The following is a 24,621-nucleotide window of genomic DNA, read 5'->3' as shown; positions in this document are numbered from 1 at the left end:
TTGAAATCATGGTGGAATTCCTCAAGGGCTTCTTTGACATGGTTCCAGATGATGAAGATGTCATCAATATAGCGCAAGTAGAGTAGGGGCTTTAGGGGACGAGAGCTGAGGAAGCGTTGTTCTAAATCAGCCATAAAAATGTTGGCATACTGTGGGGCCATGCGGGTACCCATAGCAGTGCCGCTGATCTGAAGGTATACATTGTCCCCAAATGTAAAATAGTTATGGGTAAGGACAAAGTCACAAAGTTCAGCCACCAGGTTAGCCGTGATATTATTGGGGATAGTGTTCTTGACGGCTTGTAGTCCATCTTTGTGTGGAATGTTGGTGTAGAGGGCTTCTACATCCATAGTGGCCAGGATGGCGTTATCAGGAAGATCACCGATGGATAGAAGTTTCCTCAGGAAGTCAATGGTGTCTCGAAGGTAGCTGGGAGTGCTGGTAGCGTACGGCCTGAGGAGGGAGTCTACATAGCCAGACAATCCTGCTGTCAGGGTGCCAATGCCTGAGATGATGGGGCGCCCAGGATTTCCAGGTTTATGGATCTTGGGTAATAGATGTGTATGGGGGTGAGGGGGTGAGAGAACCTGGATTTGTGCAGGAAATGGCCCACCTTGATTATCATACACATTGTGAAGAGAGTGGTCACTTTGGATGGGCTATTACCAGCAGGAGAGTGAGTTTGTGTGGGGGCGGGGGCGGAGGGTGAGAAAACCTGGATTTGTGCTGGAGATGGCCCAACTTGATGATCACTTTAGATAAGCTATTACCAGCAGGACAGTGGGGTGGGGAGGAGGTATTGTTTCATGGTCTCTGTGTGTATATAATGTCTTCTGCAGTTTCCATGGTATGCATCCGATGAAGTGAGCTGTAGCTCACGAAAGCTCATGCTCAAATAAATTGGTTAGTCTCGAAGGTGCCACAAGTACTCCTTTTCTTTTTGCGAACATCCCTTTGGTTATTAATCCTCAGTGAAACATCACATGCTTGACTGGCAGACACTGCAATGACAGATAATAATGAAAGAAAAAACCCCACAAGTTTGTATATATCTATCTTAGTGGACATACGCTTACCAAAAAAAAAAAAAAAAAGTATCCACTCCAATCAGCATACTATTGATTGGATTGACTGTACATTACTGTCATGGAAACATACTAGTTTTGATAAACACATATCCAGATCACACAGTAGTTAGAGAACGATTTATAGATCCTAGTAATAAAAAGTCAAACACCACCATGTGCTTCCATTGCCACCTTTTCTTTTATGTGAAGTTCAAAAACTGTCAGTTTGATAGAGACTTTTAGAAGGAGTTTTCCTCACTACTTGTGATCCTCTTTGTGGCAGCAGAATTGATTCTTGTTTGGAGCACCAAAAGCTCTGAGATATAGGATGTACAATATCCTGACCTCTGGCATCAGCTTCATCTCTAATGCCTCCCTTTGAGCTAAACTCTGCCGCATTGTTTTTATTCTGTGACTTTGCTTCAGGGGTGCTACAGGGAGATTATATTGATTTTAAATACACACCACTTAAGGGAGACTAGAGATAGTTTAGAGGATTTGTAATGAAATAACAGTGTCTTACCTCCAGGTTGTAGCCAAGGATAAAAGACATTAGGTATATTTAGGATACAGAGGTGAGATATAAAGATTATTAATATTGCATTACTGGGCCTACAGGCCTGTAAAATATTTAATTTAGCAAAATTAGGATTTAGAACAAATTAGCATAAGTAAATTAATAATAATCATGCTGAGTTTATGTCTTTATTTGTGATATGCTGATGTTTTGAAAGTTAACTACTCAGTTTGGATAATAACGTCTACAAGAGATTAGCAGATACTGCAAGATGACTATTGGTAGCAAGGGTGAAATGTTAGAGACTTCCTTAAGGTAACTGCCTGTTACTATGGCGATAAAGTGACATAAGTGGTAATGAGTGTAAGGGGAACCAATGAGTTAGCCTATGAAAAACGGCATACCCCAAAAGTAGTGGGGTGTGGAAGTTCAAATAAGGAAGAGGTTAATACCTTCAAAAATATGTATGAAGCAAAGCAGGCAACAGTCCAATGTACTATAAAAGCTGCATCACACACAAGCTGTGTGCTTTGATGGGGCGGGGGGAGGGAGGAAAGATACCAGGAGGATATGGTGATAATGGTGATGGCCATGAGGATGAGAACTAACATTTCGGGTTTTTCCACAAGGCACAGTGTGAGTAATGCAAATATTATGCATTCTGTATTGGTCTCTTGCTCCTTTATCACATTGCAGTGTGTGCACTGATTGATTGGTTAATAAAAAGTAATGATTTTAGCAAGAGCACTATGACGTCTCTGTTGTACACTGAGGGGTCCCTCTTCTATTGATAAGCTCTCTACTCAATCTTGGGGTCTGAACTCTCACAGATTAAAGTAGGTGTAAAACCCTCACCACCGGGATGGGTAATTAGTTAAAGTAACCCATAACTAAAGATAAGGCTACAAGGTGACCAGTTGAAAAGTGGATGCTGCACGATTGCTCTTCAATAACCTAATGAATAGGAAATGAATTGGTAGCCTCAGCCCAGTTCTAGTGCAAAGGTATCCGTTTCATAAAAGCCATCCCCATACCTGGTACCAGTGGGCACCTGGCAGTCTCAGCAGAAAGGTCATAGACTGAATGAGCCTGCAGACTCGAATGCCCCCTCATCCTTAGAGGCTGACTGTTATTTCTTTGTTTATGGTTCAGGCTGTACAGCAGGGGTCAGCAACCTTCAGCACGTGGCCCATCAGGGTACTCTGCTGGCAGGCCACAAGACATTTTGTTTACGTTTATTTCCGCAGGCACGCCCCCCCGCAGCTCCCATTGGCCGGGAACAGCAGCCTGCGGACGGTCAACATACACAAAATGTCTCACAACCTGCCAATGGATTACCCTGATGGGCTGCGTGCCGAAGGTTGCCGACCCCTGCTGTAGAGAGTAGCTCTCACGGTCCTTGCTAATAGGGTGGGAATTCTTCAGGGTCATGATCCAGCTCCCTTGACAGTCAATGGGAGTTTTTCCATTGATTTCAATGGGCACTGAATCATGCTCCATGTAGTAAATCATGCACCTTTCAGAAAACTGTGTTTATTTTTAATATAATTTTAAAATAAAAAAGCTACCTGTCTTGCAGTACATTATACATTCTTAGTAACAACCACCTGTATTTTTTTTAAACATACAAACAAACATTATTTCAATAGAACACATTACCCCTTTACAAGCATTTTAATTAACGTTACAACATATCCTAGTTAAACATATCCTTCCTCAGTAAAAACACAAAAGCTTTTGGAAAACTGTATTAGTGTTGGCAAACTCCTGTTCTGATTTAAACACCATTGCATAGCTAGCAATAACTAAATAGGTGCACTAGGGCATAAAACCCACCAGAGAGGGTCTTTCCCACTAACACAACTTCCCGTATCTTGTCCCTTGTGACAGCCACCCAGGATGTCCACTCTAACCCATACCACCTCTTGTTACCTGCCTATGCCTCATTCCCCCATACTGGTCCACCTATGCTTGTTACTGGCAAGAGGATGTTGGGGCGATCTGCTTCACTTCTCTATAAAGTGGGCATTAGCTCCCTTTTTACAGGTGCCATTCAGGTGGCCAGTTGTTTTAAGGGCTGCTAACAGAGTTGGGGGACAGCTGGCAGAGAGCTGGGCAGGGAAGCAGCTTCACCAAAACATCTTCAGCTATTTCCTCCCATTTCTGACAGTAGTAGGAGTGCTTCTGGAAGCAAGGAAAGGATTTGGGAGACTTTATCCCCCATCCTGTGCCTCCTGTTGATTATTCTCTACTTTCATATGGCAGATTATTAACTAATGGCAGAGGGGGGAACTCTTGAAACTTGTCTCTTCTACCTGTGTCAGCAGTGGCTTCTGCATGAGGAGATCTCCCCTGCGCCCCATTCCCGTTCCCCCCCCCAAAAAAAAAAACACTAGTGGGGATGGCAGGCATGCTTGCTTTAGGGTAATCACACCATTCCTTTTCCCTCCCCTTTGTTTCTCTTATTTACCTCCTGCATCTTGCCATAGTGATGAGAGCTTTCTGGGGCAGGGGCTGTCATCTTATTATTGTATTTCTTCATACAATGCCTAGTGCAATTGGGCCCTTGTCCTGGAATGGTCCAATAGGATCTACTGCAATACCATTAAATTAAAAACATCAACAACAGGCTTAAGTACTGTCTACACAGAGAGAAGCTATCTGACATTAGGGTGGCCTTGAACATAGCAGTGAAAAGCAAACAAGATTCAACAGCTGGAGGATTAAATTAGAAAAATTCATATTAGATACAGGATGGAACCACTGGAACAGCTTAGCAAGGAACGCGGTAAATTTATCTTCATTTGGAAGTCAAAATTGAGACTGTATGTCTTGATAAAATATATGCTGTATTTCAGCTGGACTTGATAGCATACACTTACATAGCTGGGAAAGTCAATTCTCCCCACTGCAGGAATCATTGGATGAAATTCTATGGCTTGTGTCACGCAGGAGGTCAGACTATGTGATCATAATGGTCCCTTTTGGTCTGAAGTCCTACAAATCAGCCAGGATTTACACCAATAGCCAACTTGTTGCAGCTCTCAGGTTGATGAATCTCAGATTGGACTCAAAGTAAGACTTTCTGAGGGTGACTTAGTAAACCAGAGGTGGCCAACCTGTGGCTCCGGAGCCACATGCAGCTCTTCAGAAGTTAATATGCGGCTCATTGTACAGGCACCGACTCCGGGGCTGGAGCAGCAGGCGCCAACTTTCCAATGTGCCGTGGGGTGCTCACTGCTCAACCCCTGGCTCTGCCACAGGCCCTGCCCCATCCCACCCCTTCCCGCCCCCTTCCCTGAGCCTGCTATGCCCTCTCTCCTCCCCCTACCCCTCCGAACCTCCTGCACGCCACGAAACAGCTGATTGGGAGGTGCAGGGAGGGAGGGAGAGGCGCTGATTGGCTGGGCTGCTGGTGGGTGGGAGGGTCTGGGAGTGGGAGTGGGGGAGCTGAGGGGGGGCTGCTGACGTATTACTGTGCCTCTTTGGCAATGTACATTGGTAAATTCTGGCTCCTTCTCAGGCTCAGGTTGGCCAACCCCTGTACAACAACGTCCTAAGGAAAGTGATAGAAGCCCATCACAAACATACTGCACTTCTGCACTGCAACGGCATGTATACTAATTTCCATCCATTGGTTTCACTGGTTTAAAGCGGTACACATGAACCATGAATCAGTTATAACAACACATAGGCCAGACTCCTTTATTATTGCCTCAGTCCCATCCCCTCAGCAAAACTGCCACTGATTTAGAATCGGAGAGATAGGGCCAGAAAGGAAAATATCATCTAGTCTCACCTCCAGTATATCACAGGCCATCAGCACTATCCAGCACTACACACTAAACCGAACAACCAAAATTAGATTGAAGTATGACAACCACAGAAGACTACACTATTATGTGCCACAGGCAGAGAATGGAAAGGGCGGAGGTGCACCAGTACTTGATGCACAAACAATAGTAGGTAAATGATTAAGTGATAATCGTTGATAATCCTTGCAAGTGACCCGCACTCATGTGTTGCAGAAGGCAGCAAAAAATCCCCAAGGTCACTGCCAATCTGATCAGTGGGAAAATTCCTTCCCGACTGCACATATGGCCATTGGCTAGACCCTAAGCATGTGACCAAGAACCAGCCAGCCAAGCACTGAAAAGAGAGAGACTGCTCAGTACCACCTCAAAGCCCTAGCCCAATGTCCCGTCTTCAGCAGTGGCCATCCAAGATGTTTCAAAGGAAGAATAAAAAAACCCCTTCCAGAATACACTGAGGGGGGAAAAATCCCTTTCTGGCTGGCAGAAACCCCAAAGCATTAGCATTAGGAACATATGACAAACTGGAAGCAAGCCCCGTCATGCTGTCTGGAGTGGCTCATGAGCAAGAATACCAACCTCAGGGCAGAATGTTAAGAAGCAGAGCACATACCCGAACCTGGTTGTGAGTTCTATACTTAGATTTCACCAACCAAGTAACAAGGGTAAATTCCTCAGACACTATACAGCCTTAACATGGAGTCACAGACTGTCCCCTTGGGCATTTCGATTTATTTTGCCACCCAGGCAAGCTTGACTCTGTGACAAATAGTCACTTAACACCAAAGATCACAAAATATTTAGGTTACTCATAGTCCTAAAGGATCAGTGACTTATCAAGGTCAATATTCACCTTAGATCTCACACCAAAGACAAGTCGTGTAGCCAATCCTATCATAAACTAATTAAGGATTTAAGTAAGAAAAAGAAACGAGTTATTTACAAGGTTAAAACAGATAAGCACACAAACACACATGTGGTACAATCTTAAATTCAAAAGGTAATAGGAACTTCTATAATAAGCAAGCTTTTATGTCCTTTTGGGCTAACCCAAGCCAAGTAGCTTGGAGAACTTTTGCTTATGGTCAGGAGTCCAGACAGCATAAAGAGTCCCTAATTCCTTCTGGTCAGGGATTTTTATCCCCATCTTCCTAGATCCACGATGATGGGACAAGCACTTTTGCACATAACCTCTTCATGGATGGGGAGCAATCAACAAGTCTTTGTTCCATGAAGGTCCATTTGGATTTGATAGTCCTTCCTGATGGACAGGAGATAACACCTTCTGTAGGAATCCAGCATTTTGCATTAGGTGAAGTTTTTTTTTTTCCTGTTTGGTGCATTACAGAGTTTGAGAACAAACATTTTACAGTTATAGAGCAAACACTAAAGTATTACCTTACAGCATGGGATACCGATATTATATGTTTAAGTCCTTAAACTCTTCAGTCCAGTTGACTTCTCTAACTAGTTCCCTTAATATCACAAAGTTTTTCCTTTTGAAATCAAGAAATCATAGATGACAAGCATCTTATCTTTCCATTTAATTTAAACTGAATAAATTCATGATCACTTGATCCAAGGCCATTTCTTATGAAGTCCTCATGAAAATTACATAGCCTCTTGTTGTTTCAGTGACAATTTCATGAAGAAAACTATCACAACCAGTATTAATATAATTTATTCTTCGATCTATATCTGTGAAGTTAAAATCTCCCATTATGACAATTCCCAAAAGTATTTCTCTAATAAGATTAAAAAGATCACTATCCACATCTGAGTCAAACCCCTAACACTATCCCAAAAGAACCTCTTTCACAATCCTTCCCCCAAAGTGATTTCAACCCAAATACATTCTCTTTTGTCCATACTATCACTTTGTATTTCTTTACAGTACATCTTTCAGGTACAATGGTACACCACCTCTTTTACTTTTATTCTAACCTCTCCTAAACAGCACATACTATTCATTACCTGTATTTCTGTCATGAATGTTATTCCACCATGTTTCTGTAATTCCTATATCATCTGGTTTGACCTCCTGCATCAGTAGTTTCAGTTCCTCAATTTTACTGCCTAGATGCCTTGCATTCATGTACAAGTATTTCAGTTGGGTTTTTTTGGACCTCACCCAGTTTTTTAGCTTGTGGTGTTCCATTATTCCTTACTATCTCTTGATTTAGCAGATTTTCCTGCTCCTGTGTATTGAAGCCAAGCATGGAGGTTTAAGAGTCTCTCCCTGCCTTGCCTCCTCATATCCTACCTTCTTAACAATCATGCCAGCCTCGATTCCAGAAGATTAATACCTCAAATACTCAAGTGGAGTCCATCAGTCAAAAAGAATGCTCTTTCTGTGAATGCCTCCCAATAGTGAATCATCCTAAAACCTTCCTCATAGCACCAACCGTTGACACATCTGTTGACTTTCATTATTTTGACATGCCTTTGTTCTCCTTCTCTAGGAACCAGAAGCTGAAAATCACCTGAGCTTCCACTTCTTTAAATGTCTTACATATCTGAGTATAACTGTCCTTGATACATTCACCTGGGAATCTAGCAGTGTTATTTGTCCCAACACGTAGCACAATGGATTTTTCCCCACTCTCATCAGGATTCTCTTAAGCCTCATGTCCACATCTTGCATCCTTGCTCCTGGAAGACACCACACTCTTCTGTTCTCTCGGTCTGGTTTGGTGACAGGCCTGTAGATTCAGGAGTATGGAGTCCTCGCTCACATAGACCCGTCTCTTCCTGGTGTTGGTATAAATCTCTTGCAGCATTCTGAATATCATCCTCATTTTAACTCAGGCTCCAGTCCCTGGCTATCTCCATCATCTCTTCTGCAGGTACTGGCTTCCTTTGTCTTCTTTTTCACACCCCATCTTCTGCCTGTTTCTTTTCCTCATTCACCAGTGCAGCAAACCGGTTACTCAACTTGATTTCATCACCACTAGCTGGTCTCTTCCTCCATCTTGTCCTCGTGGTCACATTCTTCCATGGATCACCCTCCTTTTCTGGCAGTTCATCCTCCAGGTCCTTTCGTTTGGCAGGTATCCGCAAATCTTGTGTTGTCTCTACCACCTCTTCTCCTACATTATACCTTCAACTCCCTGTCTGAATTTCCTCATTGTCTCCAGCTGCATCTCTAATCCTTGGATCTTCTCTGCCACGAGCTCTACCAAGTGACATTTCCTGGATAAGTAGCTTCCATCAGATACCCATTCAAGAATGATGTGCATCCTTTCTAGTGCTATCTCATAAGCCATCATTGGTTTCTTCTCCAAGATCTTATTCCTACGGAAAAAAAAAAAAGGACAGGAAAGGGAGGGAAACCATCAACTCCCTTGCCCCCAAAATACCCATCTACTTATGAACTCCCACAGAAACACTTCTGTCAGCTGCTAACTGCTCAGTGCTTCAGTAGATCAGATTGAGGCCCTCAGTAACACGAAAAATCTGTTTTCAAAATAATCCTGAAGGTAATAGTTTAGGCATGAAGCAAACATAGTAAGGTAGGTCAAGATTTTTAGGCACAGCCTTCGTAGCATCTCTTTAAAACATAACTCCTCTTCCCTCCCTGGGGAACCAAACCATATTTCACAGCTTTAAAAGAGTCACTAAGAAGATATTTGAAATACCTGTGGGGCTAGACAACACTGCATGCTTCTACTCAAAAACTTATTTCATGGGGCTTATTTTTACTCTATTCTTGATGTCAAACCGGAGAGATGCCCTGAAGCTCTGGATACATTGTCTCATGTTATATCTGGTGCCATCAGTTCAAAGGAATTTTCTGCCAATATTAAGCTATCAAAGATCACAGGATACAAAGATATTGTGTTTAATTAACATCTTTGGACAGCTATCAGAAATAGAAAATGTAATCACATCTGATTAAGAGGCTCATTTATTATTCACAGTTAACAGACACAATACAGCTATTTTAGTAGACAGTGTATATAGAATGACTCAAAAGCAGAGCAATGGTCCAAGGAGAAAATACAGGATTTTTGGAAAGGGGGGCAGAGGGGAGCAACCAAGTTGCTGAGACTATAAGTAGATCAGGAACTAAGTGTACCAAAATCAACATACACACAGAGATTTTGCTCCCAAGCATGGTCCTCACTTCTAGGATTTGCCCAGGGGAAATTTCAACCATAGTAGGCAAAAGCCAAGATTTTCAGAAGTGACTGGTCATTTTGGATGCCTCCATTTTGAGGTGCCCAAATCGGCAATACCATGAAGAGGGCCTGATTTTCTGAATGCGTAGCACACGTCCTCCAACTCAGGTTCCATTCAGGTTTCTCAAGTCTGTCACCCAAAAACAGAGGTACCTAGACTCATTAGGCTTACCTAGAATCTCTGGTTTTATTGTGCTTAGCTTTCTAGAACAAAAAGAACATGACAAACAACAACTTTCATCTCAAGTTTAAAAAAACGTATGAACTGTAAAAAGGTGCTGCGTTAATGTCTTTGGAGACTGAACTCTCATATTTATCCCCAAAACAGGTACTACACAGGCAGCAGCATAGCAAGCTTCTCCGCATTGTCTTGTTTGGAGGCCTTCATTCTGACAAGGAGGTACCACCTCTAGAGATGAAAGAGAAACGCATTCTCCATTCCTCTGTCTCTGTCCTGAGCCAACTGACAAATGTGTCAAGTTGGTACTAGCTGTGGTGGGTTTTTGTAATATCAATAAAAGCTGGAATAAGACAGTCAACATATTTCATATAAGCCAACTGATACAGCAATGTCAACAGCAGGCAATACGTATGGTGGTTATTGCTGGCCACTGCCACCTTGGTCCACATTTGTAGAGGTGACTTAGATATTATGTAATCCATATCCACAGTAAAAACCAAGGCCCTCTGTTGGAGTATTATATGCAATATCCATTTACGGCTCCATTTTAACCTCACATGAAGATGCACATGCCTTTACATACTGAAAAAATCTGCTGTAGTAAATATGCAGAAATAACATTGTCACAAAACTCTCTGAACACAGAGAAGATAATAATGTAATTAAAGAATGTATCATAACGCATACACACAAGGGGGCTGAATTAAGGCTGCACAAGCAAACTAAATCTGGCACTTCCTAACTTCTGAGTGGGTGCCTCTGTAACTCTAACACTCTTTTAATGGAGATTTTAAAAATGTAATATTATATTAATTGCATATACACACACACACGTATATGTATGTATATAAAGATTGTTTATATTTGATTGTTTCCCTCTTCTTCACATGCTGCTTGTTTTCATAGATTGCAAACCCTTCATTGCAGGGACTATGTTTAATTCATGTAACTAGTAGAGAGATCAGGGCCTCCAAACCCTAACACAATATTAAATAATAATCTCACAAGTTTGGCCTGGTCAGTCATGCTGTGTACTAGTCATTCAAGACCCCCAAGGAAAAGTAAGGCTCCTGTTTCTCTAGCAGAGTACTGGTGATTCAATAGGTGGCATTTTTTTTCTTTTAGTCAGTAATGAACTAATGGGCCAACATGATATTAAGAGGCATATTAGTGACATTGGGGAAGTTCAGTTATGTATAATGAGACCTAAATGCATAGTTCTGATCATTTATGGTCATTAAAAATTCCACTTTTTGCAAGAGCAGGGGTGTAAGTCATATGCTCACAGGGAGCGCAGACAATAGGGGACAACTTGGGAAGTCCATTTGCTAAAAGCCGGTTATTATTTCAGGGTCATCAACCATCTTCACTACCCAAGGATGAGCCACGCTAATAACTGACTTGCAGCCATCCATCACCACCACTCCAGCAGTTGACTTGACAATGCCAAACTTGACAGACCCTCACCTGTAGCAGTTTGGGGTGACCAGCTCCCAGATTCATTCTGATAGTTTAAGACCAGAAGCAACCATTAGATAGATCATCTAGTGTCTGACCTGCAAATCACATGCCATTACATTTCTCCCAGTCACCCCTGTATTGAGACCAATACCCTGTGTTTGGTTAACGTCCCCTGGTAGTTAGTTCCAGTGGTTAATCAGCCTTCCTGTTAAAAATTTCTGCTTATTTCTTATTTGAATTTCTCTGTCTTCAGCTTCCAGCCATTGATTCTTGTTATGTCTTTCTCCACTAGATTAAAAAACTCTTTAGTTCCTTGTATTTTCTCCCCATGAAGGTACTTAAAACACTGTAATCCAGTCACCTCTCAGTCTTCTTTTTAATAAACTAAAGAGACTGAGCTCTTTAAATCTCACTGCAAGGCATTTGGGTACAGAATAGAAAGAAGTAATTCTACAGTTACCCCTTCAGAAGTGGCTCCTCCTGGGAGGACACAGCTTCAGGGCAAAGGGCTGTTGAGAGAATGAGGCCTGAGATGGTATGCAACTGGAGGGTTACCACAGCTGCTCCAGGAACCAAAACCAGCGTGGAGTGATTAAGGTGAATCACCTAGGTTGTAAACAGCTCCAGGGACAGATGGGGAGACTTACCTCTAATGGTTCAAACTGGGTTGTCCAGAGACCAACAGATAAAGAAAGAGCTTTTGATCTAAAAAGGCTGAGTTTAAACTGGCTCAAAGCCTTCTTTCTGACCCAGCAGACAGACAGGACAGGGTCTTCTGTCCAACAGGGGCCCTAATCCTTGCAGAAGGGTTTTCCAGGGCCCCAAAAGACTGTTGGGTGACTCCTTGTACATTTAGTGTGTGTTTAAATTTATTTATTGTTTTTAATATGTTTTCTCTGTAATGCTTTTGTCTTAAGAATAAATGTGCTTGCATAGAAAGAGTTGTGTGGTGACTTGTAACTCCTGGCAACACACTGTTCATAGCCCTTGGAGGGTGAGGGGGAAGAACAATGCACAGATACTGGCCATTAGGCAGACTGGTTGGCTATGGCTATCACAGAGGTACTGCAAGCCTAAGCCCCGGTCAGTGGGGAGAGAGATGAGTGTCTCTGCCTGAGAGGGGTGATTGATGGGAACCTAAAACCTTAAGAGAAGGACCAGAAGGAGGGGTCAAATGTGCAGTTAACTTTGAAATTGTGACAGAGGCTGCCACAGCAGATCCCAAGGGAGGGAAATAACAACCCCAGATGCCAATTAAAATTAGTCATATTACAGGAAGACTGAACATTATCATTTTAATAATTTAAGAGGCCAAACTGAAAGAATTAAACCTATTGTCAAGGGAGCTCTGGAAAACAATGCAGTAACTGCCAGGCCACTTAGATACCTGAATGCGTGCATTCAAAATCTACCAATAGATCAGACAGACAAGACAAGAGATTTGAGGCAAAACAACCTGCAGGTTTTTCCAAGGAGAAAAAGCAAAACCACTACAATTACAGCAGAGATGGGGCAGGGGGAGAAGAGACAGAACTGGCAAAAACCTGTCTGTAACAGAGGGAAAGGATTGATGTCCAGTTTCAGAAGAGTTCAAAATAGCTCAGAGGGTAGCATCCTGCAAAACTTGCAACTTCAGTTAGTGATTGAGTCTTATGGAACAAAAACTGTGCTTGCATCCCTAGGAATGGGACAGTTTTGGTTGATCACATAATGCCAAAACCACGACAATGTGGTCATTTCTAAGCAGAAAAGCACCCCATAGATTTGAAATCAATTATCACAGCTGTTTAGTCACGGAGTGCCTAGACATTTTCACAGGCCAGAAGCCAGCAAGACTTTCTGCTGTCTCTAGACCAATTGAGTGAAGGGTATTCCAAACTATTTCCTTTTCTTGGTTTTGAAAGAAGTTTGGTGGTCCCTCTCATACCGGGCCAGATCTTCAGCTGGTGTATATTAGCAAAACTCCACTGACATGAACATTAATTTATACCAGCTGAGGACCTGGCTCTCTGAATCTAAGGTTTGAATCCCTTGAAACAGGCCAAATTTTATGCCTAAATTTAAAAATAATAGGGTGATAAACATAGCAACAGCTATGACTGTCCTACTGGCAGTTACCAGTGGGCTGTTAGTTCTAATTGTTAATCATTTGTTGCCGAAGACTGTTTAGGTAACAGTGTAATAAATCTGCTGATTTGTTTTCCTAATCCACATGTCCCTTTTTGTAGGTGTAGCAAATGCCTGGGCAAGGACAATAACATCTCATTATGAAATATCAGCAACTGAAATGTATATCAAATTATCTGAATGAAATGAAGCCTAAATGAAAGGCCTCATCTGAGGCCTAGATTCTTTTGATTTAAACCTTGCTTCACCTTAAAGTACAATGAAAGACTTCAGAGAAAAATGTATTTCAAGCTTCCAAACAAAGCTGCTTCCCCTTCCTCAGAACCCTTCCTAACCAGTCTGTGGACATGGTCCATTGCTGAGGGAAGTATATCTTGTATCTGTTGAAAAGAATGGCAGAGTTGCCATTGTAATGTACCCTGTCTTAGGGCCCCAGTGAATTTCTGCCTGAGCCAGCACGAATTCTTCCTAGGGCTCGGGCTGCAACACAGACCCTGTACACCCCTACAATGTAGGTTGCAGCTTAAAAGCCACCTTGAGGCTCATATTCATTACAAAAAGAAAGGGCTCATTCTTTAATGAGACTGTCATTAACAGTCGCTAAAGTAATTTGGGAGGATAAGTAGGTTTGTTGTGACAATAATTCTTGGGAAGACAAACAGGACAAAATTTAGTTTTGTTTTATAAAGTATAAGATGATTTAATTGATACAATCTAAAAAGTACTTCATTACTACTGACTGTAAAGTAGAGTTCAAATTACATACAGGAGTACACGGATGCTATTTTCCTAGATACACCAGAATATCAAACACAATCTTAAGGGGTCACTATAACACAAACCTAGAAGAGAACCCCAAGACTCAGAACAAAAGTCTCTTACTCACAATTTTTCAATACATAGGTAGGGCCCTACCAAATTCATGGTCCATTTTGGTCAATTTCACGGACATAAGATTTTAAAAGTAATAAATGTCATGACTTCAGCTATTTAAATCTGAAATTTCATAGTGTTGTAATTGTAGGGGCCCTGACTCAAAAAGGAGTTTTGTGTGTGTGTGTGTGTGGGGGGGGTCGCAACGTTGTTGTGTGTGTCGGGGGTGGGGGGTTGCAGTACTGCTACCCTTACTTATGCGCTGCTGCTGGTGGGGCGCTGCCTTCAGAACCGGGGGCCCGGCCAACGCAGCCACTCTCTGGCCGCCCAGCTCTGAAGGCAACACAGAAATAAGTGTGGAAATACTACAACCCCCCTAAAATAACGGACCCCCCTCGCACAACTCCCTTTTGGGTCAGGACCCCCAATTTGAGAAACACTGCTCTCCCCTGTGAAATCTGAATAGTATAGGGTAAAAGCACACAAAAAGAAGCAGTCTAGCAAAAACAAATCAAAACTACTTTATAAATTGCTAAACCAAAATAATCTAAAACAGAGACCATTTATAAAAGCTCACGTGATTTATATGGCTAACTGACATTTTTTGTGGATAAAAAAAAATTACTGTCCCTCTGGTATTCTTTACATGAAATAAACTATATTAGAAGATAATGAAACTCTGTGGCTGCCGGATACAGATGTTAATTGCCAAAGGTCCCATTCTCCTTCCACAGAAGTCAATATCCACTATATTACTTGAAACATATTGTACTCAAGTGAAACAGCATTAACAGTACACCTACCATATAGCAATTTTGAAAGCATTATTGTAAAGCTGACATTTTATTTCATTCCTGGAAATATGCATAATCAAGGATTAAATTTTAGTCAATAAGATGATGTCTCCAAAAAAACGTGTAAGGATGTGAAATACTGCTTCTTGTGTCAGAAACATATGGTGTTATTGTTGTCATAAAACTGTAGAGAATGAAAGCCACAACTTTTCATTTTTGACTGTGATTTTATTCTCCTACTGTCCATTTGAATTACGTATTTCACATGGTATTCATAAGCAGCCGCAAGAAGAAGCAAATGAGAGCTGAATTGTGATTCTATAGCCCTCTTTCAGAATTTCAGTTTACATTAATGAGTCTTAGGAATTAGTACAAAGTACAGGATAGGAGCCACATTGTTAACAAGAAGCTTTCTATTTCTGGTCAGTCACAATACAGTTAAGATTAAATGGCTCAGAGATATGAGAGATGTTATTAGATTGTTTCACTGCAGTTCCTCTTAGGTTCCACACAGCATAATCTGGCACAGTGATATTCAGACTGAGGCTCACAAGCAGCTCTTTAATGTTTCTTCTGCAGCTCTTTGCATCACATGAAATTAAAACACTGTGTGATTATGAACCAATCAGGATGCTTTCACTGTCTTATTAACTAATTGTAGTTGATAAAATAATAATACTTGGAGGCAGTCATTTTGCTGTGAGAATATATATATCTGTATGTATAAAAATAGTAAATGAAACAATGAATTCACACAACTGTGGCTCTTTTGGAGTAATGTTGATTGCTAATTTAGCTCCCATATCACTGATCTAGAATATTGCGATTTAGGAGAAACATTTAGGCTTTAAGGCTATTAAGGCTTTTGACAGTGTACACAGAGACAGTCTCTGGAACATTATAACTTACTATGGAACACTAGCAAAAATACTTGGAATAATCAAAGACATTTATGAGAATGCTAACTGCACAGACAGATCGTGATAACATCACCTAAATGTTTGCAGAGACAACTGGAGTAAGGCAAGGGTGTATTATGCCCCACGGCTGTTTGCATTGGTCTTTGACGGCATCATGAGGAAAGTAACTGCAGAAGGCAACTGAGGTATTTTATGGACAAATGATAAAGTACAACTGAATGAATTTGTTTTTGCTGATGACAGTGTCTCGCTCAGTTCAACACCTCACCTAATGGAAGACAAGACCCTGGCTTTGGTAGAAATAGCAAAACAAGTTGGTTTGTTTATCAACAAGGGAAAAACAAAATATATCACTATCAATGTTCCAAAAATCAACAGTGCAAGTAAATGGAGAAACACAAGAATAAGTAAGTCACTTCACGTATCTAGGGAGTGAGATGTGCCATGATGGTGACACTATGCAATGAATATCAAAATAGCAAACTCTTTTAATAAATGTTAAAAGATTTGGAAAAGTAGAATGATCAGCACCAATACAAAAATACTAATTTTTAACACTAGCATCATATTGGTCCTTGTTCATGGAGCAGAGTCATGGAAACATGTAACAGCAATTGATAAGATGATCGATTTATTCCAAAGTACATGCCTGTGGACAATTTTCAGAGTCCACTGGAAAAAGTTCATTACAGTATCAGAAATTCTAAGTAGAACACACCAACTTAAAGCATCATATGGCAAGACGAAGACCGTGGTCATATTTAGGGCACACTTTAAGGCTGACACCTAACACAACTTCCATGTCAAGTGATAACATGGACACCCTCTGGAAAGTGAAAGATAGCATGATCTAGAGAAAGGTTACATAGAACAGAGAAAGAAACTAAATCCATCGACACTCAGAAGCCAGAACAGACCAACACAAGACCAAAACAAATGGTGAAAAATGGCTTATGCACCTGATGGTGCGGGAGAAGAAAGAAGGAAAGAAAAGAAAGGAAAGGAAATTTAGGAAGAATATTTAGTCTTGGCCCTCAACAGGGCTCTAAATAAATGGGAACAGATGGAAATAGGCTGTTGTCTCATAAGAATGCAGCTTTTGCAGGTCAGACGGTTTGAGAAAGATTATTTGCATTAGAGTAGCACTCAATATATACTACCTCTGAAGGGCTTTCAGATGATAGAGGCCTGAGGAGTGGAAGGCTGAATTTGATACTCATTCTCTCTGTCATGATAGCACATAAAACTACTTTTAGTGCATTGAATAAACCTTTCCCACATATTTTTGGCATCTTTATACTAACTCCCAACACTCCACACAAGGGTCTTCAGACTCTACCCCCTTCACCTCATGGTTCAAACCCCACTACATCCACTCCCACAGGGGAATCCTCCCATTGGAAACCAGAATTAAACTCAGATGTAAAGTTTTATAAATAAGTCCTTTAGGCTTGCAATAGGGTGGCCCTTATGCTTCTGAAATGTCACAAGCACAAAACTGTAATTGCCAGAAAATTGACATTTTATAATCAAATGTGCTTCTAGTCATGTGAACCACTGAATGTTGAAATACACTGATTAAAAGAGATTTAATTTCAAGCAGAAGCAGATTGTAAAACTTTTTACAATATAGATGCAAATGTATCTCTTAGCCAACGGTTGCTGAACATTTTAGAATTTATTATGAATTCTGAATTTCACTGTATTTATTGTGAAGTACATAAACCCGGTCTCTGCCCATACTCCTAGTTTATCCAAGACATTCTGAATGTTCATGCACTTTTCTTCATATCAACTGTCCACACAAAACCATGAATCAACTTAATATACATTTCTTATTCCAGGTCACTGATATCTGAAATGAACAAAATCCCTGTTTATCACAACCCTTGTTGAACTCAGTCAGTCACCTTCCTCATTTACATACTGATTCCAGTCAGAAGTACCCTTTGCTTGATATCACATATCTTACTGCACATGCCATACTTTCTGCCACTACATATTCTTATTTTCCAGTTCTGCAGCTTGGAGTATGCACAAACATTTTAGATTGAACATATCTACCTTTTTTCCTTACATTCTTTCTGTCCCTCTTCCTTCCTTCCTGCCACAAAATGCAGGACCCAGACAGTAACAAAAATATTTTCCCCTGAAGTTCACATAATACCTGTCAATTCACTAATCAGACTGCTACTTTCTCACCATTTCTTTTGGATTTGTTCAGCATCCTCTTTTGCAAATCACAGATTTCTAAGGTTTTTATTTGCCCTGTATTCCATTTGGTTTTTGGTATCACTGGAGTGATGTGTTGTATTTTTCAGTCCACGCAGGACTCAAAATAATCAGTCCTTTACCAAAGGACTTCATAATCTTTGCAACAAAATACATCCCTTAAACTGCCCTGACAAACAAAGGAGCCTGGACTGATGGCTATGCCGAGCTGGCTTTTAGATTTGTAAAGCTTGCAGTGCCCCTTCTCGCTAATTCTGAAGCCTTGAACATCAGTGACAATCTCAGCTTTCATATTCTTGTCTACCTTTTAAGTAGACATTTCCACTTCTTTCTTTTGTGAAAATATCCCTGAGAATATAAACGGATCACGAGGGTTAAACCTTTGCCAGTGACTTTCCTAAATACCCAAGGAATTCATTACCCAGGAGCGGTGTATTGGGACACAAACCCACACCTTGAAGTCCCTCAGTTTTTGGAGGACCTAGCTCTGGTCAAATGACAGTCGTCACGAAAGCTCATGCTCAAATAAATTGGTTAGTCTTTAAGGTGCCACAAGTACTCCTTTTCTTTTTACTCTGAAACCAGTCGTCAAAAATTATTTGGCTTATTTCACACCATTTTGTGACTAAGTTATTCAACATTTTGCCCCATTATTCACCCAGCTCTGGGAAGATGCCAGACCCACTGAGAGCTGTGGGTGCGACTAAGGCTGAGGGTGCTACCTAAGATGCTACTGATGGCACAGGATTTAGTAACGCAATCTCCCCCAGACAGTCCCTTGCAACTGAGACAGCTCCATTGTTAAGCACTCAGCATGGCCTCTGGCTACAAAGAGGGGCAGCTCAATAAAATAAGAGACTGACTGGTGTAACGGACTGTAGAAACTTCACCAGTCTAACCCTCGCTGTGACACTACCTAGTTCCCTGTGTGGGCTCAGTCAAGTCACTTAATCTATCTTAAACTCTCCTTCTCTGTTGGCATTTATAGTGGTCTCATCAGTACTGGTATCTTAGCATTTGTAAAAACTGGAATAATGTAGATGCCTACTTCACAGAAATGCCGTGACAATTAGTGCTTGCAATGTTCTATCAAGCGGTAAAATTCATCCAAATGCACACAAAATCCTCCACCGGCCCAGCAACTCCCAGGTCTCAAACTTATGTTAGATAACTGTCCATTGCAAAACTGTTTATTACACAGATTGGAAACAATGCATAAACACCAAGAAAAGCAGGTCGGCTCTACCTCCTGCAGCTGAAGGCGTTGTGACCTGAAGTCTTCCTCCTATCCCCGCCCTTTATATAAAATGGGTCTAATCTTGCAGGATGCTAAGGAATCATTTTGTTGACCCTCCCCAAATCCCTGTGCTGAGCACTGTTACCAGGAAGGGCAGAATTGGTTAGGTTTGTGGGGCAGTGGAAGATTAAAATTGTTCTTCAGGCCCACCCAACAACGATATGGTTGTCTCTGATTTGATATCCTTTGCTAACATTCCCACCACTCTATGCAAGAAATACAGACTGGAGCTGGAATAGGGATCTCAGAAACAACAACCCCTCTCTCTCTCTGTTAAAAAATGAGGAAACGTCCTTAGAATGAGTTTTTATTACATAGAAAAGAAAATTAAATTGGAACATTTTATCCCCTGGGTGGAAGCAAGAACCTATTTTAATTCTCAGACAATACCAGGAAATCTTGAATACGTGCTCACCTATTTCCAGAGGAATACAAGATTCTGACACTCTATTGTTAGATTATGTACTTTTGTCTAAAAAATTTCTAATTTGGTCCAAAGGCCTTGGATAAATTAAGATAATATCAATATGCCTGCTCCTTCAAAGCATGATGAAGTATGCTGACTGGAACACTGATATACTCCCCATGTTCTAGGACCAAAACAGAAGAATTTTTTTTTTTTTTAAAGGCATGATATACGTCTCTTTGCTACTCTGGTTTTGATCAAGAATATGTAACAATTCATATTCATGTTCACGGCTTGCATTCTGAAAGTTAAATAGAAACTATTGATGCAATTGCTAAACACAATTTGCTGTGCAATTTATCACAGAATACCATTATATATTTTAACGTTTGCTTTGTTCTGATGCACATGTGGAACACTTACTGGCTATCACTACATTTAGACACTGAGCCTACAATTAGACTTGCTAGTGCAGACCTGTACACCTACAAGAAACCTTACTGATTTCAAACAGGGCTGCACTTGGGGACAAAGATCTGCATTAGTGGATTTGATTACAGGATTGGGATCTGTTTCTATACATGCATGTTGAACGGAGAATTTAACCCTTGCACTTCTTTTGGTATGGGTATATCCTTGTTTCCGCTCCATCAGCAACCGTTGTTTTTACACATACCACAATGTGCAACACACACTAGAACATGAAAGGGCCAGCAGACCCTAATCTAAAATGTTTACAATGAATTTTAACTAAAGACAAAACACCAGTTTTCCAAAGCATGAACAAATGACATATGCTCAAAACAGGAAGATCAAATTTACAATAATCTAGCCCACTTAGCAAATGCCTTTGTTCTGGTCTGTCCTGGGCTTGAATAAATCAGTGTAGCTCCAATGATCACAAAGAATTTACACTAATTTACACAAGCTGATGATCTAGCCAAATCTATTGACATGAATACATATTTTAAAAGTATACAACACTTCGATTTCATGGGACCATTAAGGGCTTTTATTCTGGAAATATTTATAACTTTATTAGCAGGAAACAATCTTGAAATGTTTATTGCTAAACAGTTCTCAATAACCTAAATTTACAGCAAACCACGAATACAGGGCATCAATTTTCTCAAGAAAGTGACAATACTTACGAAAGGACATTCCCAATATAGGCATAATACGAGCAGCAGTAGGGGATAGTCCCATCACAGCAGTAAGCTTTGCAGTCATTGTCACACTGAGCAAGACAATCTTCTGCAGAATAAAAACAACAATGCATTCTCAATAGTAAAAAACTATACAGCAAAGCTTTAAAGAAGATGCATTGTAGCAGCTTTTTGCATTGAACCAGTCATTGATAGGACCTCACTTGAGGTTTGATCTGACTCTGCAATCCGAACTCCCGCAGAATTCCAACTGGCTTGAAGAGTACATCTTCAGGTGCCACTGTATATCTGTATTTTTCAGTCTGGCTATATGGGCTCTCTCCCTCTGTTTTTTTAAAAAAGAATTTCAAATTTCCAACTGTGGAAACCCATTGTCTTAAGGCACCATCTGCTAGCTAAGAACAATTGAAGCACAGCGCGCTTTGACTCTTCCCCCACTAACCCTGTCTCCAATTCATCCTCTGTATTAGAGGCCACGAGCAGGGTAGTGTAGGAGCTGGCTACACCACTATAGAACACCTTTGTGCCCAGGGAACGCCTAACGAGAAGGATACAACTTTTGCCCTCACCCCTCCCAGTCTTTTAATGTGTCATTTTCTGGGAATGACAGAATAATCAAACTGTAAAAGGAAATACAATCAAAAGGTTAGCAAACAAAGAATGAATATCCACATATTGAAGAAAGAGAAAAGTTTTTCACTAGCAGTGGTTTTGTTGTTGTTTTTAAAGAAACAAACCAGTCCTCCTAAGTAAAAGCCACAATCCAAAGTTCAGGTTCTCCTCTGAAAAAGTAGCTCTGTAAAACTGTTATTGCAGTGTTCCAAGTTTATTGCATCTCACTGATCTCCAGTGTAATTTTGTTAAGTTTACACATCAAGATGTTTTTCTAACTGTCATAAACCCAACCTAGGCTCTGGAGTCTACTTGGGTTCTTTCCATCTTGTAGGTCATTAACTCCCAGTAATGAAGATTCAACAAGCCAAATTAATTCCTTAGCTAAACACATGCAGCCCCATTGAGGGCTTAATTGGAAGACAATGGATTTGCACAAGTGCAATTGAGGGTTTTATTTGGAGACTTTTGCCCCGATGCAACTACAAATTAAGCCCTTGTTGACATTTCTGCATTAGTTTTCAGTGGGGCTTCTCCTGTCAGTAAGGTCAGGCCCCATATGCTTCAGAGCCTTGCTTCCTCACAATAATCAACAAAGCAAAGGAAGTGGAAGAATCCTACAACAATCATCTACATGGCTACAGCAATCACTGCCTCCTGGTTTTACTGGTGCTGGGTCACCTAGCTGATAAGGAGGGATTTAAAAATCTTGCAGTGCTCATTTAGGGGGAGTGAGTGAGTGAGCAAGCTAGTTTAATTTTTGGCAGCATTAGAGAGACTTAAAATGGGCATGATCTCCTTTTTGAGAAAAAATGAGGAGCCCTTGTGGCACCGCAGAGACTAACCAATTTATTTGGGCATAAGCTTTCATGGGCTAGAACCCACTTCATCAGATGCATGGAGTGAAAATACAGGAGCAGGTATAAATACATGAAAGGATGGGGGTTGCTTTACCAAGTGTGAGGTCAGTCTAACGAGATAAATCAATTAACAACAGGATACCAAGGGAGGAAAAATAACTTTTGATGTGGTAAGAGAATGGCCCATTACAGACAGTTGACAAGAAGGCGTGAGTAACAGTAAGGAGAAATTAGTATGGGGGAAATGGGGTTTTGTAATGACCCAACCACTCCCAGTCTTTATTCAGGTCTAATTTGACGGTGTCCAGTTTGCAAATTAATTCCAGTTCTGCAGTTTCACATTAGAGTCTGTTTTTTGAAGTTTTTTTGTTGAGGAATTGCCACTTTTAGGTCTGTTATTGAGTGACCAGAGAGATTGAATTGTTCTCCTACTGGTTTTTGAATGTTATGATTCCTGATGTCAGATTTGTGTCCATTTATTCTTTTGCATAGACACTGTCTGGTTTGGCCAATCTACGTGGCAGAGGGGCATTGCTAGCACATGATGGCATATATCACATTGGTAGATGTGCAGGTGAATGAGCCCCTGGTGGAGTGGCTGATGTGGATAGGTCCTATGAGGGTGTCCCTTGAAGAGATATGTGGACAGAGCTGGTATCGGGGTTTGTAGCAGGGTTTGGTTCCTGGGTTGGTGTTTTTGTTGTGTCGGGTGTAGTTACTGGTGAGTATTTGCTTCAGGTTGGGGGGCTATCTGTAAGCGAGGAATCCCATAGAAATGTCCTGTACACACTCTTCTCATTCAAAGAATGTAGATGATCAATTATTTGATCAAGCAACACAAATGAAACAAATTATCAATTTAAATTATCAACAATAATGAAACTTCCCCAAAAGTGGCAAAAGTTATCAGCCAACACACAAGATACTCTTATGTGAAAGAACAGTGCTATCCTTTATTGTTAACTGTACAAACCACAGAATCTCGGTAGCTTCTGATTGATAATTGTACTGTCAATTTTAAAGTTACTGAGTCAGGAAAGCACTTAAGCATGTGCTTAACTTTATCCATATCCTTAAATCCCAAAGAGTACGGTCCTGAATAGGGATTCTTTCCTGATTTGAGGCCTCAGTACTTTTCAAATGAGGGCAATATGAGGTAAATTAGTCCCCTTGGGCTAAATTCAGACCCACTTTAAGTGGCAGCTACTCCATTGTAATCAGGGGATTTGTATAGCATTTTTTTTTTTTAAATAATGTCTCCCACCATTGCAGCGCCTCCTCCTTGTATGGCAATGGTGGGCAACCTGCAGCTCGTCAGGCTAATCCACTGGCAGGCCGCCAGACATTTTGTTTACATTTGTACAGCTGCCCACAGCTCCTCGTGGCCGTGGTTTGCCGTTCCCGGCCAATGGGAGCTGCGGGAAGCGGTGCGGGCCGCAGGGACATTCTGGCCACTGCTTCCCGCAGCTTCCATTGGCCAGGAATGGCAAACCGCAGCCACCGGGAGCTGTGGGCAGCCATCGGGAGCTGTGGGCAGCCATGCAAATGTAAACAAACTGTCTGGCGGCCTGCCAGCCGATTACCCTGATGGGCCACAGGTTGCCCACCACTGCCGTATGGCTGCCATTGCCATGGGACTGGTTTTCTTGTTTTGTTTTTTTAAAACCTACCATGTCATGTACACCTCCTCTGTGTAAATTTACATGGCAGGTGATAAAAATGCTGTCACCTGTCTGCAATAGCACTGCCAATGTGCTTCCATTTGTGGTACTGCAACTGTCGAAGGACTGCAAAAGAGACTCATACAGATACAACCATGGAGCTATGGATGCTTACACCTGGTCTGAGTTTGGACTGAACACAGACAACAATTTCCTGAGGTTCCAGGTTTTATTTAATTGCAATTAATATTTAAAAGGTTAAATGCACATCCACTTCAGCCTACACTACAAATAGCTCATAAACTAATTATCTACTGTAATAAAATGAGAGAAACAGGATAAAGTGAAAAGAAAAGGAGGACTTGTGGCACCTTAGAGACTAACAAATTTATCTGAGCATAAGCTTTCGTGAACTACAGCTCACTTCATCAGGTGCAGGATAGGGTCCTAAATT

At 41.2% G+C, this 24,621-nt stretch overlaps 1 protein-coding gene across 4 annotated transcripts in view; it reads right to left on the bottom strand.

Moving 5' to 3' along the window:
- CYYR1 (cysteine and tyrosine rich 1) overlaps positions 1 to 24,621 on the bottom strand; it is a 106,754-nt gene that overhangs the window by 80,746 nt on the left and 1,387 nt on the right. For all 4 annotated transcript variants that reach the window (XR_014709451.1, XM_084613611.1, XM_084613613.1 and 1 more), the window contains exon 2: positions 21,020 to 21,122. Coding sequence is in view for 3 of the 4 variants with exons in the window: in XM_084613611.1 (XP_084469737.1) it covers positions 21,020 to 21,122 (103 nt within the window). In the remaining variant the exon portion in view is untranslated. The remainder of the gene's footprint in view (positions 1 to 21,019; positions 21,123 to 24,621) is intronic.

The sequence above is a fragment of the Lepidochelys olivacea genome, assembly GCF_965140295.1.
Source record: "Lepidochelys olivacea isolate rLepOli2 genome assembly, chromosome: 1".
Classification (NCBI taxonomy): Eukaryota; Metazoa; Chordata; order Testudines; family Cheloniidae; genus Lepidochelys; species Lepidochelys olivacea.
The sequence above is the reverse complement of the archived record's forward strand: the minus strand, read 5'-3'. Positions and strand labels throughout refer to the sequence as shown.